Here is a 20,967-nt window from a genome sequence, read left to right as displayed (position 1 = left end):
ACTCAGCACATGCTGGTAGAATGAAAGGCTAAAGAAGAGGAGAGGCAACCTGGGAGACCCGAGATACAAGTCTCCCTGTATGAACTAAAATTCAGTATTTTGGGGGCAATATTGTATTCTAACTTCAAGAATAACAACAACCAGGTTAACAACCATGAGCACTGAAGTGTTTTAGGTCAGTGGGGCACTTTTCCTCATTATTGTAGTGTGACCATTTGCATGTCCAGGGCAGATAAACCTACTTCTTGAGATATAAATAACTATTTTTTTTTCCATTTGCTAATCTACAAGTCAATAGATCAGCAATGGCTATTGCCTACTGTTTCTCTAAGTAGAGAGACTTAGTGTGAGATTTATTTCATGTTATTCCAGCAAGCTCACTGGCAGGCGGTCAATTAGCTGGGCTTCCTCCACAGCCCATGGAGAGAACATGAGATTTTAAAGATGTGCTTGACTATAAAGAAGCAGGCTATTAGCTCTAACTTTGCACATTTAGCTAACACTTTGCGCAGTGTTAACTGCAGGGATTTAAACCAATATAAAACATATTTACTAGATATTTTCAAGTAAACTGTTCCTCTGACAGCTGCATGGTAGGTCTCTTGAATGATATCAGAGTACTATCTTCTGGTCATAGAACAGGTGTTCATACCTGTGTAATGCATAAACTGGGATTGGTAATGGGAAAATCAGAGCAGAATATTCCCACAGGTCACACTAAATTTGATGCCTGCACTAGAGAGATCATATTACAAAATGTACATGATGGACATAACTAGAATGGTTTTTTGAAACTTCTGTTAAAGCAGAGGGCTTTGGTAGCCCTCTTTTGGAAATATTTCATTATTCCTCCAAAAATTAAGAACAAAAATAAATTCCAACTTAGTAAATTGTCAGAGGAGAGAAATAAAATCTTATTTCATTAAGTTCAGATTTGTCATAAGATACAAGTATTAGGGCTAGAATTAGTAACTGAACTCCCTCCCATTCATCTCCCCACACACCTATAAATTAATAAAAATAGAGTGAAGACAAATTATAGCTTGGACTAGAAAGATAAAATAGGCACATTCTATTTTTCCTGAAGTACTACTCCTGGAATTACACTGGAAAACAGAAAGGGTGAAGCCATGATCTTACTGAAATGAATTGTAGAATTTTACTCACTGTGAGGTTTTCACTCTAGTGACAGGCGTCCAGCTGCCGAGGCTGACAGCTGCACTCCTTACACGGACAGTGAAGGCAAAAAAAAGACAGACTTGCAATATGTATTTGATTGCTGCCTTAGACAAACTCAAAGCAGATCAAATGCCAGAAGCATGTTACTGTAATGAAATCCTAGAGATGAAACAACCCTGGAAGTAGCTACAAACATCACTATTGGGTGTATGTGCTGTAGGGGGTACCACTGGCTGTCATCAACAGCACTTACTGAAGGTGCACTTAGCCTACCAGTTGCTAACACCAAAAGCTGTTAAATTAAACGAATAAATAAATAAATAGAAAGATTTCTAACCAGCTTATTTTTGGGACAGTCTTTGACTAGCACTAGCAAAGGAAAGGTAAATCTGTTCAGAGAGTATGGGATGAACAAGTCAACCAGTGTATTTTGTGCTTGTTCCCTCAACACGTCATGCTCAGTATGTTTTGGTGCATGTACCCATACACTGAATGTCAAGTGATATTCACTGAAATGCTCAGATGGGAATCCTGGGAGATACAAAAATGCATTGCTGACATTTAAATAATTTAATTTTGCTCAATCTGAATAATTTAACTTTGCTTGTTTGGGAAAATCACAGCCGCAAACCAGGAAAGTTCATGATTTTAGCATTGGGGTTGGCTTATACAAATGTCACAGGTTTGACACACTGCTGTTGTGTTTTACTTAGATTGGTGTCATGACCTTTTGCAGGAACATGCTGAAATAGGCCCAAAGTCTAAGCAAGTAATCGTCTATATTAAAGTAAAACAAATCTAAACAAATATAACAAAACTGATACCGGGTGAAAAGCTGTATCGACTGAGTTGAGGTAAAAATAGCCTCTGAATTGGTATTATGCATATAAGTCTAAAAGACAGCGAAGCACTTTGTGGGGTTTTTTTCCCAGAGGAAACACTTATATTCCTTTCTAAAAGATATTTTTCCTGCTGAAATGCTGCAGCATTGTAAGAAGACATTGAGTTGCAATAGTTCTGGTGTTAATAAAAATAACTGGTAAAGATTTGAACATTGTCGCACTTTTGTGAAGGTCGTAGTGCTCATAACAATGCAACTCTCTTCTCACAAAATGAGTTGAAGATGTGCAGATCACACAGAGCAGCACTACGGAAGGTTATTGGGGGCATTTTGCCACTGGATGTACTGAAGTGGAGGCCGTAGCTTAAAGTGCTGGGGAAACATGTATAGACAAAAGGAGTTACTTGCGGTAGAATGGAACTCATATGCCATAGTGCACATAATTCTCTTCTCAAAGGAAGTGATGGACGAGCCACAAGTGTCTCAGCAGGAAGCTGAGTTTGTCTCTTAAAAATATTGGAAATAAAACTCCTGCCTTTGGAGGGGAAAAAACCCACAAACTTGAGAGTAGTGGATGGTCTTAATGTACAAGAGGTCATGAGTTCACATGCCAGATAAGCTCTTCAACTTGCCTGTAAAGGGGAAGCTACTTGAACTGCTTGTCCCTGGTGCGCATGCTTTGCTTGTATGATCCAATAAAAGGAAAACATAAGGAACTATATGAAAATCCAGATAACTGAAGGGAAGGCAGAGGGATAAAGGAGAAGCAACGCAGCAATGATAAGCTGATGGATAAGTATAAACAACTTTGGATGTGAAAGGAGCAGAGGAACTGTCAGAATAAAGTGATTGCATGAACTGTTTTGCTTCTCAGGAAATCAGTGGTTGACTGCATTCCTCTCTAATTACTCCTGGCTTGGGATTAGCTGCATTTTATTGATCTAAAGACTGTTACAATTTGGCCAGACAATCAGATGCTGCATTGCTCGGTAGTTGATGCATTTCTTGCAAATCAAGAGGCATGTAACTTGCAAGATGATCCTGAGAAATACTCCATAGCTTGTGTCACATTAGAAAAGCACTGTATAAACCAGGCTGAGTCTCAGGGGGGCAGATGATAAGAGATGTGGCACAGAAGTAGTTTTAAAAAATCCTTCTTCCCTCTCTCCTAGATTCTAACCTGCTCCTTAACCACCTAGAAAAGTCCTGCTCTCATGCTCTCCAGCAGTCGGCATTTCCTGGGACATAAGGTTGCTGAGGTGCAAAACCAGGGAGAACTTTACAAACTCTCTACATTTGAGAGATACAGACTTGTTGGAGTGAGTCCAGAGGAGGGCTGTAAAGATGATCCGAGGGCTGGAACACCTCTCCTATGTGGAAACGCTGAGAGAGTTGGGGTTGATCAGCTTGCAGAAGAGAAGGCCCCAGGCAGACCTTCTAGCAGCCTATCAATACTTAAAGAGGGCCTATGAAAAAGATAAGGACAAACCTTTTAGGAAGACAAATTTTTTGTGATAGGACAAGGGACAATGGTTTTAAACTGAAAGAGGGTAGATTCAGACTAGATGTAAGGAAGAAATTGTTTACAATGAGGGTGATGGAACACTGGAACAGATTGCCCAGAGAGGTGGTAGATGCCTCATCCCTAGAAACATTCAAGGTCAGGCTGGATGGTGCTCTGAGCAACCTGATCTAGTTGAAGACGTCCCTGCTCATTGCAGGGCAGTTGGACTAGATGACCTTTAAAGATCCCTTCCAACCCAAACTATTCTATGATTTTATGGTTAGGAATAACCAGTGCAAGGGCAGTGAGTGTGCATGTGTGCATGAGTGCATGCCTCATGAAGGACAAGACTAGTCTTGTTCCAGCTGTTTGAACAGCATAAAGCAAGCAGGCATGTGTTGGTAACAACAGCAATGACTACAAAGAAATTTGTCATTGGCACAGTTAGTGGGGAAAGCCATGCAAGAGTCCAGGTGAGGACCCAAGATCCATCTAACCTTAACTGAATCAGTATGGGTTTTATCACCAGGGCCTCATACTTTCAAGGATGACTTAAAAGCTACTAAAAAAACTTCCACTGCTGATGCTTGCTCACAGTTAACTTTATTTTGGGCTCCATTGGCTGAAACAAGTATTTTGATGTCTACATGTAGACATCAAATTTAGGAGTCTTCACCTGGAGCTGAATTCCGTTCCGTGTGTGTGTCAGAAATTGCCAAACTGGAGGTTGCCTCGTCCTCCAGCAAAGGAGGATGTTGGGCCAAATGCGCTCAGATTTGGCCTTCTGCCTTATTTTTTCTCAAGAAAGAGGTGTTTCCTACCCCATGGCTATAGAACAGTTGTGGCGTAAGCACTACTCTGGTATCTCTAAGAGAGACACAGACACTGAGCTAAGCTTGGTCCCACAGTCCAGGCAGCTGAACGTCTGCACGATTGTCCTTATGACCTGTTTGCACAATCCCGTTACATACACGATTTAACATATGTGAAACCGCCACCCTCAGGCTCCGTATGCTTGAGGGAATCGCCACACAATATCTAGCACAAGCAGGCTCATAGGCTGCTTTTATGAGGCAGAAATGCTACGAGACAAAATTAAATACTTCATTAGTACTTCAGACCCAAACCCAAACTCCAGATCACAAAATTATTCTTCCCCACCACCACTATGTTTCAGGGAATGCTGCATCCAAACCTAACTGTATTTACATCTTTCTATCTCCCAGGCTGGCTCGCTCTAAAAGAAACCTCCCTTCTAACGTGTGCCTCACAAATTATTCGTCCTTTCCTGCACCAAGACATTGCATACCTGTTGGGGCAGTGGTTACAATGAGGTACACTGAGAACATCACAAGATGGGGTCCTTTGATTTTAGAAGTCTGCAGACCCTTTCTCTTCCCATTGCCTTTAGCTGTTAAAAAGTTGGTAGTTTAAGAAAAACAACTCTAGGAAAAAAAAAATTTTGAATCACATAAAGTTTATTTACTTAGTAAAGTTATATACAATATATACAGTTTCTATTTACATATATACCTTTCTAAGAAACGAAGCACCATATGATACAGTTAGTATTTTAGAGGAATTTACAGAAATTTTACCTTTGCATCCAAATAGTTTGATCTACAGACACACATTGGTTAGACTCAAGTTCTCCTAAGACACTGACTTCAGTGGGTTTTGGATTAGACTGCTAGTGAAGCTACCACAGAGAAATTTAATCGCTGTCAGCTATCAGTCTGCTATGCCCCAGGATATGAGATTTAGCTATGTCATTTCTGAGGCTATGTGCAAACCTGATCCTCAGAAAAAGTCACAGGTACAGATAGACGGTATTTTATAAGACACAAGAATGCAATGCTTTCATCAGTAAGATTTTTACTGTCATCAGAAACAGTTTCACTAGAATGGAAAAAGAACACCGCTGAAGTGCTTATACGCATTATGCAAAGTGAAGTTAAGAACTGGAAGCTTATGTGATATGGTATCATGCATTCCCCAAGGAATCCATTTACTCTTAAAGAGCTTGTGGCATGAACCCCTTAAATCAAGGAGAAAGACCAGCCGTTCGCTTTGTAATCTTTATGCCATCGTCAAGAAAAAGAGAAGGCTCTGTCCAAGGTACAAAATTTCTTTCAAGTGAATAAGAGACATTTGGAGGGGGAAAATGTAAAATGAGGTATTTAATAAACTACAGGGGAAAAAAAAAGCGCCTAGACTGTTTTGAAAAAACACCTTAGATATTTTACATATGCAATTGTTACATTCACCTGATTGTGGGTCAAGTTTTGTATAAACTATTTATACTTTTTGCATTACCTAATTTACGCTTTTCACATTTTTGCTTCACTAGACGTCAGATCTAAGCGCTGGAAGAAAGCATTGTTACTCTGAGGACAGTTATTATGACAGACACAGGTGTTGATCAGCATCATTGGCTTTTTTAGGACTTTGCCCTGCGGGCAGCGGAACTCCACTTGAATGGTTTTGGTGTTGTGCGGGGTGCAGCACCGCCCGTCACTGCAGAGGCCGCAGTAACGAGGTCTGTACGTCTGCACACTAGTGCAGTTCTTGTACTCAAAGCGAACAGCTTTCAGGGACTTCTTTGTTCGGATACACTTCTTCCCTTTCTAACAGAAAGATGAAGAGCCATTAGATATACCATTGCAAAAGACAGAAAGCAGCTAAAAATTGACACGCAAGGATACAGGTCTACTCTGAAAGTAAATTTGCCATCTTTGCTTGTTCTGCACCAGTAAGACTCTGCAGCTGCTTCAATAGTTACTTACAGGTAAGTCCTGCGAGATCTGCCTTTTGACACCAGTGTTTTATTAGGTCAGTAATAAATGACAAATAATTAAAGCCCACTTTTGTCACCTGAGACAAGCCAAACCAACATTGATTATGAAACTATACTGTAGTGGAAAACTTCACAGGCTAATGTAGTTCTGTTAGAGAATCAGGAAGACAAAAGAAAAAGTTAGAGGACAAAATTCAGAAAAAAAAAAAAAAGAGGGCTAAAGTGAACCTTAAAAGTCATTGCTCTTTCTTGTGACACAAGGCTTTATCCATGTTATTCTTAACAGATGGTTTTCTAACTTGTCCTTGGAAGTCTTCAGTGACAGAGATTCTGCATCTGCCCCAGACAATCCTAATGGTTCATCATTCTTATCACTTGGAAGGTTTTCACTCATGTCTTAATTTTTGTGCAGTCTAAACAAACCATTTCTTGTTGTATCCCCTGTGGACTCACAACAAGCTGCAACACCTGAACACAGTTATGAGAACACTTATCTGTTCTCTTGCATTCAGAAAAAGTTCAGTTCAATCAACTTTTCCACAGAAGAACATGTTTTCTACAACTCTGATCGTTCTTGGTACTCTCTTCAACTCTTCCCAAACGTTTCATATCCTTTTCAAAACACAGTATTTAAAACTGCACAGAGTATTCAGCAAAGGCTCTAGCAATGCTTTCCAATGCTCAGAACGTTACATAAAGTGATGGTCCCCTTACCTACCAACGTGTTATTCTCCCTGACAGTAACATTTGTGTAATGTGTAGAAGCAGTAAAAAAGTCAGCTCCCTTAGATACTTGTTTATTATATGTGAAGTGTCAGTGTTGGATTTGCTTTTCGAAAAAGCATCATAAGAATTAAGATAAGGTTTAATTTACCAAAGCAGGTTTTGCAGGATTTCACATATTTCTCTGCAGTTCCAGATGCTCAGCAGACTAGAAAACTGACATATCTGTTCCGCATGATTGGAGCAACTCTGAATTATACACACAGGTTGTACAATTGCATTTGTGTGAGAAGTTAGACTGCGTGAGCTGTCAGAACAGTCTGCACGTGCAACGCATCTGATCAGTTTGAGACGAATCATAGAATGGTTTGGGTTGGAAGGGATCTTTAAAGGTCATCTAGCCCAACTCTCCTGCAATGAGCAGGGACATCTTCAACTAGATCAGGTTGCTCGGAACACCATCCAACCTGACCTTGAATGTTTCTAGGGATGGAGCATCTACCACCTTTCTGGGCAACCTGTTCCAGTGTTCCATCACCCTCATTGTAAACAATTTCTTCCTTACATCTAGTCTGAATCTACCCTCTTTAAGTTTAAAAACATTGTCCCTCGTCCTGTTGCAACAGGCCCTCCTAAAAAGTCTGTCCCCATCTTTCTTACAGGCCCCTTTTAAGTACTGAAAGACTGCAATAAGCTCTCCTCGGACCCTTCTCTTCTCCAGGCTAAGAAGAGATCAACCTGATCAGATTCTCCTCATCAACCCCAACTTTCTCAGCCTGTCTTCATAGGATAGGTGTTCCAGCCCTCTGATCATCTTCACGGCCCTCCTCTGGACTGACTCCAATAGCTCCACGTCCTTCTTATGTTGGGGACCCCAGAGCTGAATGCAGTACTGCAGGTGGGGTCTCCCCAGAGCGGAGCAGAGGGAGAGCATCACCTCCCTCGATCTGCTGGATGTGCAGCACAAAGCCACTGAGCAAACAGGGCAAGTCTAATGCTTACCAAAAACACTGGCATCTGGAGCATTCTAGACCATAATATTGCAACCTTGGAGTTACAGCTGAAGAAACCCTGCTCCTCCGTCACTCCCTGCAGCATACCTTATCAGATGGCTCTTCATTTTCACAAGGTCTCATCATGCAAAGCCGTGTCTGCTTCACCATCTCACACTGTTGATTTCTGTTGGTAACGCGGCTGGAAAAGCCCATTCCACAGCTTTTGGAACAAGCACTCCATTCTGTTGTCTGCTCAATACAGTTGGCACTTGAATCCGACACATCGATACCGAGTGTGGCCTCTTGTCTGTAGGCTGGAGACAAAACCCCACAGAACTTTATTACAAGAGAGACTCATGTGAAAACCCAGTATCTAATTAAACTCTACCACATCTGGGAAGAAACACGTGAGACAATAAAAAGGTCCAAAATCCATGGCTTTGACTGGATTTAGGAATTTTAAAAGCTGCCTTTTTAGGACCTCTGGATGGCAACTTCCTACATCTAAAAAATAACAGAAAGGTGTGTATCAGTGTAATCAGCAAAGCGTTTAGATTCAGTTCACCCAAGTCCACAGCTGGAAGAATCACTGTCAATTTTTTAATCAGTTTAGAACTCTACTTTAGTAACTCTTTACTCCTCATTCTTTCCAAGGGAAATACATCTCAAACCTGTTCTAAAGCTACATCATAAAAATATTTACATTAGATACATTTTGTGAGAGTCTGATTTATCTAAACTAATAAACAGCAGGGAAGTAGAGTCCTTTACTCCAAGAGTCATAACGTCACCTGACCTTGTCAATTATTGACAGATTATAGCCAGGGTGATGGTGGGGAGGGAGGGAGGAAGGAAGTAATTTCCAGGAGTTATCACAGCTTCTCAAAGCCATAGCCAGCTCTGATCACTGTCCTGCCCTCACGGCAGCGTTAAGCTGTACTATGCAAATATTGCTAACTGTATAGTCTGGTTCAGTGGTTATCACAGGAGCAAACAGAATGAGGCAACATGACTGAGCTGTCAGTCACAGCTCTTGCTGTTAAGCCCCTCTACAAGAACATTTTTCCCTTTTGCACAGTAAAGCTCCAAAAAGGCGGCCTCCCAAGAGGGATGGCCATTGTTAGAAAGAATGCAGATAATCCATCTGTAGGCCTTTTGTGGATTAGCCTGTCACTGTCAAACAAATCAAAGAAAACGAAAAATAGCAGAAAGGTGGCAAGCTTTTTGCTTATACCTATGTGCCTTACAAGTGACACTTCGTAACACTTCGAAAAGTTACTAGAGCCTTTCTTCCTGGATCCTTCCTTACTTGTTTTTCAAATGGATTAGCTGAGTTTCAGCATAACTAACTGCTTAAGACCACAAAGAAGTCTTAAGACTGGAAGAGAATGCAGTGCCCTCAACTCTCAGTAAAAGTAGCTTATGAAAACTCATATTCAACTAATAAGTCTAATTTAACAGGGATGGACACATCATTCAGTCAGAAAACGGGAAAATATTATGTAGCTTTATTTTTTTCAATTACAAAAGCACTTTATGAGTTCTGCGTTTTGGAATGGGATTTTTTTTCAGATCCCCTCACTATGTTTATAACCACTACTTCTCCAAGTACTTTGTAATGCTTTTGATGCCAACGATAACGACGAGAGCTCTAGCACAGACAGGCAGGAATTTGTTGGCATTTTAGCTACCACGCTGACCACTTGTAACAGCTGGGGGATTTAGGGGGAAAGAAGTCTCTTGTAGACTAAAATGTTAGAATAGTATTTATGATGTAACATACTCTTGCAGAGCAACTAGCAAGACTGCAGCTTTGACTTTGTGGGGTGAAAATGTTTGGAGAATGATGAGCTTGCCCCTGTTTTATTCTACTCACAGAACTACCCTCTACCAGATGAACAGCAATTTCAGAATTGGGAACTAACTCAAGTTAACCACGTTTGCAAAACTGCTATACACATTCATCCTCTGAATATGTTTTCTTTTACCTATCGAGTTCTGCCTTTATCCATAACCACCAGTATATTCACTGGCGACACGAGATGAGAAAAAACATCAGAAAAAAACGATCACACAAAGTAACGTGTCTTAGATTTGGCAACCCCACGGATATTTCCAGTTTGATCTCACCTCCTCCTCACAATGCCTGTGAAAATTAGTTTAAGTTTCCTCACCAGCCATAGCAAAACCTCCCAAAATCACTTCATCTTTAGGGTCGCAGATCCACTTCTCACAGCACTCTCCAGGGACTTCGATTTTTCTGGGGAAAGGACAGTCGGGGCCGGGGAGCAGCAGGTCCAGGTTGCAGCGGGGCAGGCAGCCGATCTGCCCGTCTCGGCAGGTGCACTGGTACTTGCAGCTGGGCTGGAACGTCTCCCCGTTGCGATAGATCATCCCATCAAACACGCAGTTGTCTCCCTCCAGCACTAGGGAGAGAAGGGAACCCGTTTCGCTGAGACCGAGGGCGCTCGGCACCTCCCGCGCCGCCCACAGCGCTGCGGCGGGACGCCCTCCCCGTCCCACAGCCGCCACCCGCGACACCCCGCCCGGCAGCAGCGGCGCAGCCCTCCGCCCGCCGCAGGCCTGAGGAAGAGCCGCTTCGCCGGAGGGAAGGCGGGAGAAGCGCGGGACCGCGGCCCCCTCCAGCGGACACGGCGGCGGGCCCCGGCCCGGGGAGGGTCTCTCTCCCACCCCGGTCTCTCCCGCCCGCCCGCCGCCACCTACCCATGCAGATGCCCGTGGCCCCGCCGCCGTCCTCGGGGCCGCGGTCGCAGTAGAGGCCGCTGCTCTCGTCGCAGGGCAGCAGCGGGGAGCAGCTCTCGCCGCGCTGCCGGGCGCACACCAGGCAGCAGGAGCAGCCGTCCAGCACGGCGGGCACCCCCGGGGCGCAGCGCGGCGGCTCGGCCGGGCAGCGCCCGCCGCAAGGCCGGGAACACTCCGGCTCCCGGCCGCTCACCTGCGGGGAGAAAGCGGCCCCGAGGGCGCCGTCACGGGGCCGCCCTGCCTGCTGGCTCCCCCCGCCCGCCGGCCCCGCCGGCCGCCCCGCACTCGCCTCGCACAGCCAGAGGAGGAGGAGGAGCAGCAGGGCGGGCAGGCCCTGCCTGCCGCCCGTCGCCATGGTCCCGGCCGCCGCCTCCCCGCCGCGCCGCTCGGCTCTGACGGCAGAGCCATTGCAGCCGCTTATATAGCGGCTGTCGGGGACCCCCCTCCGCCAGAACCCCCCCGCCGAGGGCAGCGCGGGCCGGAGGCGGGGAGCTGGAGCCGGGCCGGGCGCTCCGCTCCGCTCCGCTCGCCCCGCTTCTCCCGCCACCTGCCCCGGCGGCGCCGAGCCGCGGCCCCAGCCTCGCCGGGCCCTCGCGGGGCCGGGCGGCACAGGCGGGAGCCCTCTCCCCGAAGGAGTTACGTGGAGAGGGGACTGGAGCCCCGAGGGCAGAGCCGGCAGCGGGAGCTGCCTCCCTCAGCCGGGCCCTACAGCCCCCATAACCCGTGCGGATGTATCGACTGGTGGGAAACAGCAGCTGTACTGGGAACCCTCTGTGCTGCGTGCGGCATGGTGGGCTTCCGACGGTGACAGGCTCCCCGGTGCTCGCATGGCATGTGCAACCGTGGGAGATGCAGGGCCGACGTGTCAGGCCTCAGGAATGCTTTGGGGAAGGAACTCCAGTGCTCTGCGCTGTGCGGGATTATGTTAGTGTGTGCAGGATGGAGTTAGGCCAAGCATAAGGGACGCTAAATCTGTTAACGGGTCTTGCTTGTCAGGAATTGCCTTCTGCCCAAGACAGGCCTTCTTACGTCTTGCTAGGATACAGATATTCTCTATCCCAGGTTGTCTGGGGCAGATAATATGCGCTGGATTCTGTTGTGGCTTGTTAAAGAGAAAATATTTGAAAAATAAACAAAAGTTCTAGAGAGACTAGTGAAAACAAGATGACTTTTAAGCTTAAGACATGACACAAGTGGTACTTACGAATTTACAAGGCTGCTGTTGCTCTAAGCCAAAGCAATACTCAGCACAGAAACAGAAATCACCAGATACAAGCTTTGTTTTGGATAAAAGTCACTGTTCCTTTCTTGATGTTGTGCAGCAGCAGGGTTTCTGGAGAAGCCTGTCATTCTGGGCAAAGTAGACTTCACCAGTGCAGAAACACATAATCTTTGGTCACGTATTGGCTCCTCGTTTTTCTCATCACAAGCAGCAGAACCAGCCAAGGGGAACATCGGGTTGTTCAAACCTTATTGGCAGCTTGGGCATGGGTTTGAGGTTATTCCAGTCATCCACTGCCTTACAGGTCATTTCACCTCTCTTATCTCCTTTTTATTTTCTTTGCTTCTTTGCTTCTTGCCTCTGATTTAGGCAGTCAGCGCAAAGCCACTATTTACAGTACCTTGCTTGTGAACAGAATGACCAACGCTCTTGGCCAGCTGTTAAGATTTGCTAAAGTGAAGCAAGGCTGTTCCTCTAGCTTCCCCAGAAGCAGGGCTGCAAGCCAGAGGGGCATGTACAAGATCTGGTTTTGCCTGTCCCTCTGTATGTGAATCTGATGAGGATGTCGGTGCCAATAATCATTCACAGCCACTGAAAGTTATGTTCCCTTTCAATGAGGTTACTTCACATCACTCTTACATATCTTTGGGTCTATAAAAAAGGTTTCACCACATAATACTGCAGAAATAGTGAAAGAAATGAAAAGCATATTTACCAGTGTACTTAATTTGGTAAAAATAACTCTTTTACATGCATTTAATAGATTTATTAAGGCCTCATTTATTTATAAAATACCAGTTACGAAAATGAGGTGATGCTGCAGTTTAGTAAAATAGGGCCAAATACCTTTTCATGGACATTTCAGTCCCTCCAAAGCACACATAATTTGGAGTCTGTTGGAACTACCAGTTTTTGGATGCTGCTTCATCTTCCTCACAGTGAATCTTTTTGTCTGTACTTGTTTTACAACTTTTTTAAGGATGACATACTTTTCTTATCATATGAAAGTACCCTTTGTTACTCCTCACAGAGCAAAATAATGATGAGGTGGAGGTGTTTCTTGCTGGCTCAGCTGGCAATGAATAGCTTTTATTCATGATATAAAATTAGTAGGTACAAATAAATATTTTACTTTCTCTGGGTTTGCTTTTTTTAAAGAACTGTATTTAAGCGAGTTAATATTTGGGTCACCGCCTTGGCTCTAGCTGTTGCAAAGAGTAATCCCTCCTAATATGTGAAGAGATTAACCTCTGCTCTTCACACTGCAGGAAGACACAGTCGGAGAACAGCATCGAGAGGTGTGAGTTCAGGAACAGAGTCCAGCAGCAGATTCCCAGGATTAAGAAAATACTTAAGGGCTTTCCTGCATCAGGTCGCAGGCAAGGAAAGTGTTGCGTGGTTCCCAGTAAGAGGAAAACAGGTCAGTAATCTGTAATGTGTCTCTTGCTGCGCTTAAGCGTTGTCAAGACAGAGAGTGCTTTTCAGATATATTTTCTTTTTAGAAGGGATGCAGCTTTGTACTTACCTCAGAGAGCATACACCCAAAGTCAGCAGCAGCTGATATGAGCTCCTACGTGGGCTGATATCAGCTTTTGCAGCCAAAGATTTCTCAGTCTGGTTTTCCATAAGTCTGCCTTGCGCTAAGTCTCTGGCATGGCTGTGTGGACACGACCTTTATTCAGATCTTTACCTCCACAGAGCTAATAACCCTAAATGTGTCCATTTTACCCATCCTGTTTACTTCCACACCACCAGATGGGTTATGCATGTTTTGCCACCGAAACAGCAAAGGAAGCTCTATATAAAAGACTGAAAGCAGAGGTTACAAATAAAACTGACTTAACTATTAGGGAGTTTCTAGTTATTGATCCTATTCTTACCCAGAGGTGTCTAGGTATGTATCAAGCATTATAAAAATTCAAGCATTCATGGTAGCATCCTTCTGTTGAAAGCCAGCCACCTGTCCAGCTTCCTGTGAAGGCCACTGCTTCACAGCAAGCAGCCCCACAGAATTCTCTTCCATTTTTTGTTTATGGCATGTGATGCAATTTTTAGAGAGTAAAATTGTCATAAAATCCTTCTCTTTCTCTTTCTTGCTCTTTTTTCCTACAATTTTTTACCGATACAAGCGTAAGGTGGATGATTCATCTCTTGCCTTGCACTGTCTTGTAAATTTATGCCCTCTCTCATAGTCTGCCTCACACATCACAATATTTTTCTTGAAAATATTGTCATTTTGGAATTTTAGCTAGCCCTTCTCAGCCTAGATGACTCCTGTAAATTCCTAACATCTTTTGGGGCTGTTAATGTTGCACATGACCTAAATGTAGAACAAATAAAAATTATATAAACATCCCAGTAAATTCGTAGTATTGGTGATATTATCAGCTTTCCGTACACGTTGATATATCCACAGCAAGTCATCAGGCTTGGTAGCAAACTGCATTGGTTCCTCCCCCAACATATGGTAGCAGCATAAGAGATTCATTGGCCACAGATGAAGTGACTATAACTAAATCAGTCCTGTCTGAGCTGGTAGAGATGCTGGAAGATTTGTGAGGTGTGAAGCGTGTTGCTCACTTGGATGACTAGGTGCCTACACTAATATTTAGGGTCATCCTGATGGTCATTTTCATCTAACCCGAGCCATTCAAATCAACCCTCCCTGACCACAGCATGCTTTGAGGTTTGTACCACAGTCATGGTTCAGAAGAGATCTGTCCAAGGTTCAAGTGAACTCTCCTACATTTGTCTCTGCTTATATGACTAGTCTATAAGTGCTCTGGAATTTCAAAGTTGCTGTTTGACTTCAGGAGGTTTTGGTCTTCTGCATCCTTGACTTCCATACATGCTACAAGAGCTAATCCAGACACAAACATGTAACTTGGCTTTTGAGTTAATCCTCAACATTTAGGGCTTTAATATTGATGAATGGTGTGATTAATCTTGAAAATGGTACCTGAACTACAAATATGAGACTCAGATGCTGGCAACATTACTTCTGATGTCAGTGTTAATGAACTGTTTTGTTTCTCATCGAGCTATCGAGAAAAGATTAGAAGATTGTTTCCTACAAAGATCTATACAAATCATGAATGGTGCTGGCAGCTTTGGATCAAGATTCATAATTTCCTATTCATAGTAGGACACCTGTTCCCATTAGGCAGCAGAACTGCACTCATAGAAGAGGTTCTATATTTTGATGTATGTATCTCTTTCAGCTGGATCAAGTGGATAGCATCAATATCCCAGAAGGTACCCTGAGTATCCCACTAGAAAGATTCTGAGAAGGAAAATGGTCCTGAGCCAAAAAGGCTAGTCCACGTGAAAATTTTCAAAGGAGCAACAGTAGTTGACCATGAGTAAGACAATATGTTTCTGAAAAGATCTATCCATGCTGAGACATTTTACTGGTAATCCTGTTGCGTATGTCATGATAGGGATTATGAAGATATTGACGGCAGTGGGAGATCAATATGGTCATGTGTGCTCTTGCTGAGTAATCCAGGCCAGTGAATTTTCCCTACTAGTGCATGCACTGAATCCAATGATTTCTCTCCTCAAAAGACATTCTACTTCAGAATATTCCAGGAAAACAACTGTTTTTTTTTCAGTGATAAAGACTGTTAACTGTTTTATTATGTTAAGTAAGAATTAAGATGTAATTATTTTTAATGGCAATATTATCAGAACTTAATCATGGTTGTGTTTTTGAGTTGAGATTAAAAATGAATTCTCCTTTTGCCTATAGAAGAGTTCTTGTACTTTTTATTTTATAGTGTTTTGTGTGGTGTTTTACAATTCTATTGAGCCTATGCAATGATACCGCCAGTTTTGCAATACTGAAAATTTGTGCAAGTGACGGTGATTTTTTTTTTTTTTGAGATGTGTCTTCTGTTTCATCCAAAAAGAACAGTTTTGGCAAATTAGAAATTTGGAAAAAATGAAATGTGTTGGAAGCAAAATATTGTAGAGGGTTTTTTTAAAAGAAATTTTTTTACATACAATTGAAGAAAATTTTGGAGTGAAACAGCATTTCATTTAAAATTGAAGCAACATTTAGAAAATGTCAAAATGAATTATGGAGGGATGGAGAGTTGCATCGTTACTTTGACTCAGACAATTCTATGTGCTCAAAAGAAATTCACGAAATGTTCCAGTTTACTCCAATCTGCATTTTCCACCAAAAAAGTTCAATCAATTTCTTTCCTCCAGACCTATTTCAGCTATAGAGCCTGCTGGGAATACCTACAGCACAAGTCACCGGGTGAAATTGCTAGATATGGCTTTGTTATTTTTGGGAACATAAGAATTTTAGGTTTCTAAGAAAGCTTCTATTATTATTTTCTCACTTATAATTGGCTCTAATGTCTAAAAAGCTATGGTGAGCACCAAGAACATTTGCCCTTTGTAGTCAGAGTAGTGCAAGTGGATGTGTTTGCTGTAGTTTTGCGTGACCATAAACCGTAACTGTTATTTTGGGGAGGGTGGGATGACTGAACAAAGTGCTTGAAGTAGCATAAAAGCTATGCTGCGGCACGCCAAAATGATGTTTTTAGTATTTGAAGGTCAGTGTTCCATGCCATGGGATTTGGTATGGATGCCTGCTCCTGTTCAGGATGGCAGTAGGTGTGTATATTCAGTAACATGTACCCATGTTCTGTAGTACTGATTTCTACTACGTTGGGAAGCAAAGGGATGAGACTTGACCAGAAAAGGGTCGTTAATATTTGCTCTAAAAAGAAGTGAAATAGTCTTTATTTGCTTATTTAATTTGAATTTAAAGTTTATTAGCCCTGTATCTGAAATTACCAGACTGACATTAATGAGAATCTAAGTTGGGTCAATTTTACTGCCTGAGATGATAATGGATAAACAGAATTGGGGATTTGTTTTTTTTTTCTTTATTTGCTGAGTGAAACTCGTTTTGGTGCAGAGGGTCATTAAGGTCCTTGAGGAATGTATCACCTAATTTATTTCAAGAGCTTCAGTAAGAGATACAGGGACAGGCCATGTGGGGTTTTTGGCTCTTCCTGGATGAAACAGCTCTTTTAGTTGCCCCTCAGATTGCTTTTGAGAATAAGAATACCTGCATGACTAAGGGCTGGAAGAAGAGTCTGGCAATTTGAAGAACCTAATGGTGGTAAAATGGATGTTCTGCAATCAGAAAGTTAGTTCAGCAGAGTGGGGTTTTCCTCATCTTTTTTTCCTCTTTAAGAACAGCAATTCTTCAGGACATGTCTGAGAGAAAAGGGTATGGCTAATGAGATCCTAATTCACCTAATTGACAGTTCCTGATGTTTCCAAGTAAGTGTTGTTACCAAACGGCATGATTTAGGGCTGTCCTTTGTGCCTGTTTCCCATATCCTCATTGGTCTCTGCCAAGTGCTGAATAATCTGACCATAAGTAATGAAAACATACTTTATAGTTTTCATTTCATTTTCCAATATGCTTTTGTCATACTCTTTTGCAGCCATAACTAAAAAATAAAAAGCTTGGGAGAATCAACAGAAACTTACAGTGTGTGCTGGGAATGAGCAGTTCCAGAGATTTTGAACTGGGAGAGCTCTGAATGAGAAACTCTAAACTACTGAGAATGCGAGGCAAGGAAAACAAATGAAGTACAATTAAATTGGACCCTCTTGGCTTGAGCACTTTCTATAATCTCTGTTGTTGCTTTGTGCCACAGGTGTAGAGGCAGTTTCAGAAGTAATTCTTAACATTTAAAGGTTTTTAAGGTTAAAACTAGCTTTTGCTCGTAGAGCAAATGACTAGCCAGTAAAGACAGAGAAGTACCAGAGTAATACATTCCCTGCAGAGGAATACTCCATAACAAGCTCTGACCCATTGTGTAGCAGCTGCGCTCTGTGAGGGGTCTTAGGAGTGCACGACAGCCATCCTGTCTCAGAGCAACAAGGGGAGGGACATGGTGTACACATAAAGAGAGCTGTATCAGGGATATACCTGGCACGAGGTGTTCCTTCTTCTAGCTGCAATAATTTTAAAGACCATACGTGTCAGTTCTGACGTGATTTTGACCATCTATCGTTTTTCTCAGCCAGTAATGCATCTGCATTTTCTCCATCATCTGTTCTGAGTTCCTGCGTTGTCTGCGAGTAACATATTTTGGGCTGGCAAGCTGGATGCCCTTCCAGGGAACCGTTCCCAGCCATAGTTCCTGGACCAATTGTCTGATCTTCCCAAAATGTCCTCGCTGTTTCCGTAAGTTAGGGCTTAAAAATACTCATAAGGAAATGCTGAAATTTTGGTCTTGTTGTGATAGCCAAGCCTTTACTGCTGGCACTGCAAAGAGATTTTTCCTCCTTTAGAGAGCCATATGATATCAGCACAGCATACCAACCAACTGCACGTACCGCGCCTCGCCAAAGGAAACACGCTGAGTTGAGCTTCACCCGCCCAGAGGAGTCACAGAGTCCAAGCACTTTATCAGCCATCCAGCAAAGAAATCGAAGACATGAGAGATGGAAGAAACGATAGGTCATCTAATCCCTTTTTCTGTTTTTACTGGTCTGGTTGCCAGGGAGATACTGTATTAAAAGGAGTGGTCCACATATTCGCTTCACTTATAAGCTGCCTCATTGTAAAAACAGCATTTAAAAATAAAGTCTAAAAATACTTGTGGGCTGAAAATGTTATTGTGTCGTTGTTTAGCCAAGCTCAAATAATTTAATACTTTCAATATTCCTTGTAAACGATCTGCTCAGGTTTTTTTCTGTGTTTCTTTAAATTCTATCCAGGTTTTCGGACTGAAATGCATAGAGCAGAAAAAGTCTATTAAGACCAGCGTGACATTTTTTCTAAATCAAAGTGAGGTACTTGTTTGTAGAGAGTGCTTTAATACAGTTTATTCCCTTTTTCCATTTTCCTTTCTTTGGTCCCTTTAAATGCTTCCAGGACAGACTCCTGTTTTCCCTTTTGTGGAAATGGAAGCTGGATATGAATTCCAATACCTTTTTTTTCCACATAATTTTCCTTGGGACATATGCACTTGCTGATACATATGTTTCTAAATTCGAAATAAACTCAGTGCAAATATTCAGTGAGGTTAGCAGGACATTCACTTGCTCTGTAGACATTACTGAATTTGAAGAACGGACAGAAGATCCAGAAGTCTATGGGTAAATTTGGGGATTACTTTTTATTTGTCTCTTCGAAGAAGAGATTTGGTGGGGATGCAGGAGATCCTGGAAGAGAAGTCGTCCTGCCCCAAAGGAAAGGGAAGCTCCATTCCTGCGCAAGGCTCAACCTCATAGTGTGTACCATGCACCAGTACAGCTTGTGCAGCTGGGGAGCTGTTGTGAAGAGGATGGCGAAAAATGTCAACACAGCTGGTTGTTTTATAAGTTCAGTTCCAGAGGTGCTGTGACAGGAAGCTCCAGGGCAGTATTTCTAACTTCAAACTGCTGCTTCTGCTGAAGCTGGAGAGAGTACTGGAGGGAATTTACCACGGCGAAAGGACCACACAGGTGTAGCCGCCTGGTCTGGCACATAATGCTGGGGCTTGTGAGCATTTAGCAATTTCTAACTTTGAAAGAAATTAGTATCTTAACAGCCTAAATTCTAGACATACAAACTCATCTGTTTTGGAACACTACTACCTCAACATTTTTTGCAGAGGCACGTGGGGTGAGGAGTCCCCAACACAAGAAGGACATAAAGCTGTTGGAGCAGGTGCGGAGGAGGGCCATGAAGATGATCCAAGGGCTGGAGCACCTCTCCTATGAAGACAGGCTGAGAGAGTTGGGGCTCTTCAGCCTGGAGAAGAGAAGGCTCCGGGGAGATCTTATAGCAGTCTTCCAATACCTAAAGGAGGCCTACAAGAAAGCTGGAGAGGGACTTTTGACAAGGACATGTAGTGATAGGACAAGGAACAATGGCTTTAAACTGAAAGAGGGTAGATATAGATTAGCTATAAGGAAGATTTTTTTTTTCCCTCTGAGGGTGGTGAAACACTGGAACAGGTTGCCCAGAGAAGTTGTGGATGCCCCATCCCTGGAGGTATTCAAGGCCAGGTTGGATGAGGCTTTGAGAACCTGGTGTAGTGGAGGGTGTCCCTGCCTATGGCAGGAGGGCTGGAACTAGATGATCTTTAAGGTCTCTTCTAACCCAAACGATTCTATGATTCTATGATTATATAAGCTATAACTCTGTTCCATCATACATGAATTCCTCTAAGTCATTTTCCCCAATCTGGGCCTCAAATCCTGTTAGAAATTTAACATCATCCCATTTGCTTAATGAGTTTGTTAACTGATAGCTATAAATAAAAGCAAATATTAAGCCAATATGAGTATGAAGTTTTCTAGATTGTTACTGCATATGGCAAATTTTGTGATGTGCTGGACGTGTCACCAGCCATTATCTACTGAGAGTCCACACAGTTGATGAAATAGATTGAAATGCATTCCTGATGTTGTAGAAAATGACATGCGTTGATTTTCATTATTGGCACATCACCTCCTGTTTCACGATTTTTGAAGATTTGTGTGAAGTATTGACAAGAAAATTTACATAAAGCTGGAGCTTCCTACATTTGTACTTCTATATATATATTTGAATTCACGGGCGTTTGCACTATAATCATATCTTTCTGCCATGTTGAAAAGTTCTCATGACTATTCATGTAACATACAGAGCAGCTAGAACTTTTATGGTGATGTGCAAACAACACTTAGAAAACTGCAGAACAGGAATCCCATTGTGAGTTTCAGTGATTGGCTTTTTAATGCCCAGATTATGAATAAATCTAGATTGCAAGCAGAAAAAAGGAGGAAATCTCCAAATAAATATTATCAAGACAATAATTTGATGACTTCATACATCTGTAATAGGTGAGATTGGGTTGAAGATCTCAGACCCATGGCAAGTAGTGTACTGGACATCCTGTGGCAGTTTTGTTGGAAGAAATTAGGGACTCTGAA

At 42.7% G+C, this 20,967-nt stretch overlaps 1 protein-coding gene across 2 annotated transcripts; it reads right to left on the bottom strand.

Annotated features, from left to right (window-relative positions):
- Nucleotides 1-5,854: 5,854 nt before the first annotated feature.
- On the bottom strand, nucleotides 5,855-11,157 carry CCN3 (cellular communication network factor 3). 2 transcript variants are annotated; one of them, XM_086609538.1, is made up of 5 exons: nucleotides 11,092-11,157; nucleotides 10,764-10,995; nucleotides 10,214-10,465; nucleotides 8,145-8,353; nucleotides 5,855-6,151 (listed from the first exon to the last, which is right to left on the bottom strand). In XM_086609538.1, exons 1-5 carry the CDS (start codon nucleotides 11,155-11,157, stop codon nucleotides 5,855-5,857), a joined length of 1,056 nt encoding a protein of 351 aa, XP_086465664.1. The 2 variants fall into 2 exon arrangements, with proteins under 2 accessions (XP_086465664.1, XP_086465663.1); XM_086609537.1 differs by having other exon boundaries at nucleotides 10,764-11,157.
- Nucleotides 11,158-20,967: the final 9,810 nt, after the last annotated feature.

Source organism: Tauraco erythrolophus, chromosome 3 (genome assembly GCF_009769465.1).
Source record: "Tauraco erythrolophus isolate bTauEry1 chromosome 3, bTauEry1.pri, whole genome shotgun sequence".
Taxonomy (NCBI): Eukaryota; Metazoa; Chordata; class Aves; order Musophagiformes; family Musophagidae; genus Tauraco; species Tauraco erythrolophus.
This window is presented reverse-complemented; position numbering and strand designations above follow the sequence as displayed.

Excerpts from the sequence above, each read along its gene's own strand:
- CCN3 (XM_086609537.1), bottom strand. The coding sequence starts at position 11,157 with ATGGCGACGGGCGGCAGGCAGGGCCTGCCCGCCCTGCTGCTCCTCCTC. Across the intron at positions 10,466-10,763 it reads GGCCACGGGCATCTGCATGG|TGCTGGAGGGAGACAACTGC; the intron begins GTAGGTGGCGGC and ends TTCTCTCCCTAG. Across the intron at positions 6,152-8,144 it reads ATGAAGAGCCATCTGATAAG|AAAGGGAAGAAGTGTATCCG; the intron begins GTATGCTGCAGG and ends TCTTTCTGTTAG.